This window comes from Ailuropoda melanoleuca, chromosome 12, assembly GCF_002007445.2.
Source record: "Ailuropoda melanoleuca isolate Jingjing chromosome 12, ASM200744v2, whole genome shotgun sequence".
In the NCBI taxonomy this organism is placed as follows: domain Eukaryota; kingdom Metazoa; phylum Chordata; class Mammalia; order Carnivora; family Ursidae; genus Ailuropoda; species Ailuropoda melanoleuca.
The window spans coordinates 2,612,334-2,618,378 of NC_048229.1; the positions used below are offsets into that span (position 1 = coordinate 2,612,334).

Sequence of the window (6,045 nt, forward strand, 5' to 3'; positions counted from 1 at the left end):
GGCTGTGCCACCCAGGCGCCCCTAAGTTGTTCTTTTATAATGTTGTATTTGTCCTTTATCTTCACGTTAGGAAATAACAGGCCATCCATTCTGCTAATTATTGGTAGGTAAATCTAAGGCACCGTGTTATTTCATCCACAAACACATCAGTACACGTCTCTAAAAGGACTTGTCTTTTAAAAATACGTAAATTTTAATATTCTTACCTTGGCTCTGGATGTAGATCTTATCCCTGGCATGCGGCTTTAGAAAAGAAAGGAGAAAGGAAAAAAGTAAATTGGGTAGTCCATTACAACTGCTTTTTAGAAACAATGAAGGCCATAAAGAAACAATCACCTTGGAACACGTCACAAAGAGTCATCCACACATCCGCTCACACACTAGTTACTTTCTAAGAGCAGAGAATTCCTTCCGCTTTTAATGGGGGTTAGGCCATTAAAAACACGGCACCTTCAAGGTAAGAAGCACAAAGAAGGAGGTCCCTGTTACATTAGGCGCGATGCGTGATTATGGCTGCATGGTTACTACGTTAGCAGAAGGTTACGGAAGCTCAGACAGAGAACACGCCGACGGCAGAGCCCGCACGGAGCCTATCTACCATGTGTGGGAGCTGGAGGCAGATGTTTGGGAACCCTTGTTTGGGGACACAAATCCTTGAATGGGAAGAGTCCACTCCCTAGCCCCCACCTGCGGGGAAGACATGGGGACGGGGGCTGAGGAGGAGAGGGAAGGGCCCGGGAGCTGTGGCATCCAGCCATCTGTAGGGCGGTGGACTGCAAGTCCCTACCCGACAGGGACCTCAGTGTGCTTTGCTTCTGTCCTTCGTGTTACAGGCTCTGTCTGAGACTCTAGCACCTGGACCGTCCCCCTCAATTCACCACGCAGTGGGGGGATGCTCCCCTTTTAAAATGCCCTTAAAATAGGAAGTCTTAAAACAAAATAGTTTAAAAAATTCTCCTCCCTACTAGTGAAAAAAATGTGAATTTTAATGGAAAAAATGGCTAATAGCAACAATTTGAAATTAGGAATTGAAGTCCAGAGTCCTAACATCCTCCTTTTGTGTAATGATAATCTCACTAGAACGCTGGAGACTTCCACTGTGTGCAGAGGAGGCCAGGCGTGCTGTTGCTTCAGGCGGCCCCGAGAAACGTGTGCTAACACGCTGACAAAACATACCAGCCTCGCGTTTAAACTGCAAAGTAAACACCAGCGTTTGACAAAAACAGGTTCAATGTCATTCTACGTAGATTTGATTAATTAAGGGAAGGCAAAATAGGGTTTTTGCCTTGCCTCTGTTTCCAAGAGAAATATACTCCGTCTGCAATTAGAAATGCAGAAACCCACAATGCTCCCTTCAAGAAAATTCCTTCTGAAACAAACAAAAATTAATTAAACTGGCATCCCAACTACATAAGCAGAATGAATGGACTCTGTGGAAATTTCTGGATTTATCTGCTGGTCTTTACATATCTTTGAGCATTATTTCCCTTAAATCTATTCAAACCATGAGAAAATAAATAAGTATCAAGTCCTATATGAACATTTAAAACATGTTACGAATAATATTTTAAGATCTCATCCTAGTAAGTCAAGAAAATAGAGTTACAATATAAAAAAAATCTGGACCTGGTTTATTGTTAATCTTTATAATAAAAGAAATCTGGCAAAATTCAACTGGCTTATATTGATTTTGAAAAGCATTATCTATATTAAAATGCTCTAAATACAAATTAGGTTTCTTTGTTCAGTATTTATTGTTTCTCTTGTCTTGAAATAAGTAAGAGTCAAAATCCTTGTATATCACTTCCCTTGCAAGATTAGCTCATTGATGCAGAAAATGAAAAAGCAGGCTCTGTGTGTGTGTGTGTGCGTGTGTGTGTGTGTAGTGGGTAGGGAAGGAGGATACTCCACAGTGTCTATGAGGAACCGTTACTTTGGCCCATTACTAGATATAAAAAGCCAGTGTCCTGTTGGATAGATACTTATAAATACACCTGACCTCCTAACAGACCCAAATGCTAATTCATGCCTCTTTATAATGGAATAACAGACAGCAACAACAAATAGATCCCCCGTTTTTAAAATTTATATAACCTTCTGAAATTAAGCTCTTTGTAAGTAGAAACCACAGTAAATGTTACTTTTGAAATATATGTATAATTGCAGGGTGTATGGGTGACAAAAATACTAATTTTTATTTTGAAATGATAATGCAACTTCTGACGATGGCTTTGTTAAAAAGTACTTTTAAAAGAGCTACAAATTGCTTTAAAACAATCATGGCTCATAAGTGAAAAGCTCTCAAAATATACCTTTGTTAAAAAAACGCACAGGAATTGGGGTCTTTTCAGGGGATGTGGTTCTCTTCCTTCTCCTCCCACCCTGTTCCCTTAGAAATTGATTTTTAAGCAAGGAAAGAAAATAAAAGAAGAAAAGACACACGAATGGGATGAGAAGTGTCTCCAAAGACTGGATCAGGATCCAGTCCCGTGGGATCCAACGTTGGCCGGCACTGCAAGGAATAGGAATGCCAACAGGAAAACTGGAGGGAAGACCGTTTTTAAGAAACAGTTAAATCTATGGAGTAAATACCTGGGGATTATTGATGTTATTCAAAAGCTCCCCCTGTCATTCTGTGCCTTGGTGATTTGATTAATTCGAAGCAATTCTGGTCATTCCAGATGTTTGAGCCCCCAGGTCATGATCCTGTGAAGGGTGGGGGGGTCTGGTCTCTGGAACTGATGAGGTTTCCATCCCCTGAGTTACATTAAAACTTTTCAATTCCCAGGGATCTCATTTGGGGAAGAAAAATGCAAAGAACATTTCCAGTTCCATCAGGAAATCTCAGAGGAAAGCCAATCTTAATAGAAGTTATTAAAAATGATTAGCTTCCTAGGGTATGATCAGCCCCTGCAGTTTCTCCTACAGAGTATTTGCAGGGAGGGCCGCAGACAAGGAGGGCATCTAAGGATGAACCCTGTGAGATGAAGGGTTTTAAGTTTCCATTTTGGGGTGCGGCACCATAACAAAAGCTGTGGTCTGTGTGGTTCCTGCTGCTGCCAGCGTGATTCTGAGAGATAGTCAGGTGCAGAGCAACGGGCCATGCAGAAGGAAGAAGGAGTAAGGCGTTCACAGGGCAACATGCGCTCAGTACGCAGAGCTCAGCGATTAGTCGGCGCGGGGCTCATCGCGTTGGGCGGGCACGAACACCGGCATCGGCTTTGGGAGCTCACCTGTGCCGCCAGCTGCGCATGGGACAGCCCGTGAGATCTGTCTTGCTTTCTGCATTTTAATTTCCAAAAGAATTTTGATGAGTACGTGCACACACTGAAAGTAAAAGTACACTTTCACTAAGGCCTCACACAAAACCGCTTCAGGGAAGGTGAGGCACAGCACTGGCGCCCCAGAAGGCAGTGAGGCACCGGCTCCAAACTAGGAAAAAAATCTCTAAAAAGTAACAACATCAGAAGGCTTAGCTCGGCGCTAACCTTGGTGAAGAGTACAGATGGGCCATTCTGGTTATCCCCGCGTTTTCTCGAATTTGATAACCACTTCAAGCAATATTAACTCAAACTCAAGATATTTTAAAACCAGCTAGCTCATAAATAAATATTTGAATTTGGAGAAAGTCCTGTTAGCAGAGTACTTCTTAGGAAGAGTGGGTCGACGGTGCAGTTGAATTTTCTGTAGGCCTGTGGGGGTTTGAACCCCAAGGGGACCTAGTAAACCCAAGATCATTGCCTCTGTGGAGAGAAAAGCCTTCCATTACGATATATACCTAATTCGCTTTACTGTGTGTGTGTGTGTGTGTGTGTGTGTGTGTGTGAAATAGTCATATTTTCTGGTGAAAGTCTGATGAATTCAGAGAAGGAAGCCTGAACTTCCAACACAAGTTTGTGTGCTGAATGTCTACTATGTACCGTCCTAAGAAACCAACACTCTGTATAGGCCAGCTTCACATTTCCATAAGGCATACATCACAGTTAGCAGCGGGTACTGAATCAAATTCCTAAAAATGCCAAATCAAGGTTATAATTTCACAAACCAACAGAGCAGTGGTTTCCGAAAATACAACCAGTGCTGAACTTGTGTGATAAATACTAACGATGCAGCGTGCAGACCTGGTGAAGAGGCCCCTGGGTGGGACTGTGCCCTTCACAAAGCAGGTACGACGTCACGTTAAGGTCGATGTAAACAACACTAGAAAAATAACGACAAGCCCAAACAAAGGCATTTCAAATTACAAGAGACAAAATAAAGCCATCGTTATTGAAATGCCATCAAACTGAGTTGTGTAGTCAGCCAGAGAGAGGTAGGGGGTCACGAAGAGCCTCTGAAGGAGTGTCCCGGCCTTCTTGAGGGCTGAAAGGGACCCAGGGCTGACACAATAAACCCCTTCTGGGGACATGGCCTTGAAGATGTCTCCCACGGCCCGATGCTGTGTGAACACGTGTCTGAGCAGTCTTGAAAGAGGTCATCCCCCACTTGGATGTACGGATCTGGGCTGCCCAGTGTGGCGGCTGCCGCCCACACAAGACCACGGAGCCCCTGAACCAGGGCTGGTCTGAACGGAGATGTGCCCTGAGTGCAGAAGGTACACTGGATTTTGAAGACCTCATGCAAAAAAAGATATGAACTATCTCATTAGTCATTTTTATGTTGATCACATATTGAAATAATACGATTTTGGATACAAACAGTATGCAATAAAGAACTTGGCCTTTGCACGAGACTTCTGGGAAATAACTTACATGAGACCTGATAGGAGTGTCTCTGTTTAGGGCAGGGCCAGGCCCAACCATTGGTTTCCAGATGCGAGCGGGCCATACCACAAAGACCACCCACGCGGTTTAGGGTGGGGACTTGGCATCGAGTGGCATCCATCCACCAGGACACTGGCTTCAACCACGTGGGTAGTCAACCGATCAGTCAGGCCTACAGAGTGACGCTCCAGTAAAGACGCTAGATGCTCAGCCTGGGTAGGCTTCCCGGGCGGCAATCCTCCGTGCATATTGTCTCAGATCAACAGCCAGAGGGTGGAATGTCTTGACTCCACGGGGAAGGAGGCCAGGGAGCCTTGCCCTACACAGCTCTTCAGTGTGGCTGATTTTAGTCTGAGGAAGTCTTTGACTCACCTGGAATAAACCGTAAGCACGAGTAGAAGTGCGTTCTGTGAGTTCTGTGCAATAAGAAGCAAAGGCCCCAAATCTTTCTAACCTGGGATTACGGAAATCTGATTCTGGTTTGATAATGATGACGTAGGATTAACTAAACGACACCCTGAGTCAGACCTGCACACTAAAATAAAGAACACAAAATTAAAAACAAAAGCTGGCAATTCAATAATGAAGAGCCAAACTTAATTACTCAAGAAACATCACTGTGCAGAATACATAACTAAAAATCATCTCTCTACAAAAATCCATCCAAAATAATTACATAAATGTGGATGAATAATGAAGCTTTACATTATTTATATGTTTTATTTGTAAAAACTAATCAGATAAAGGTATTGAACAGAACTTCATTGAAAACTCATCCACCAAATAAAAGACAGAAAGCTATATTAAAAAAACAGGCTCACATTCGAATCTAATAACTACCCTCACCGCTGTAAACACTAAAACCAGAAACACTCTTTCCTTATTATTAGTTTTATTATAGCGTCTCTTAAGTCATCGCCTAAGACTGAACTTTTGCTGCCTGCTCAATTTTATTTTAAATGCTTTGTTAGAAACGTGGAAGAGTATGACAAAGCAGGAAAAAACATCCAGTGGAAAAAAGATGGTCTCTTCAATAAATGGTGCCAGGAAAATTGGACAGCTATATACAGAAGAATGAAACTTGACCACCCTCTCACACCATACACAAAGATAAACTCCAAATGGATGAAAGCTTGATGTGAAACAGGAATCCATCCAAATCATAGAGGAGAACATAAGCTGCAACCTCTTTGACATCAGCCACAGGAACTTTTTTCATGACACATCTCCAAAGGGAAGAGAAACAAAAGAAAAAATGAACTTGTGGGACTTCATCAAGATA

At 42.8% G+C, this 6,045-nt stretch overlaps 1 protein-coding gene across 10 annotated transcripts in view; it reads right to left on the reverse strand.

Moving 5' to 3' along the window:
- The window catches only part of GLT1D1 (glycosyltransferase 1 domain containing 1), a 95,142-nt gene that overhangs the window by 47,661 nt on the left and 41,436 nt on the right, over nucleotides 1-6,045 (reverse strand). For all 10 annotated transcript variants that reach the window (XM_034638761.1, XM_034638762.1, XM_034638760.1 and 7 more), the window contains one exon: nucleotides 207-243. In XM_034638761.1, the coding sequence (XP_034494652.1) occupies nucleotides 207-243 (37 nt within the window). The remainder of the gene's footprint in view (nucleotides 1-206; nucleotides 244-6,045) is intronic.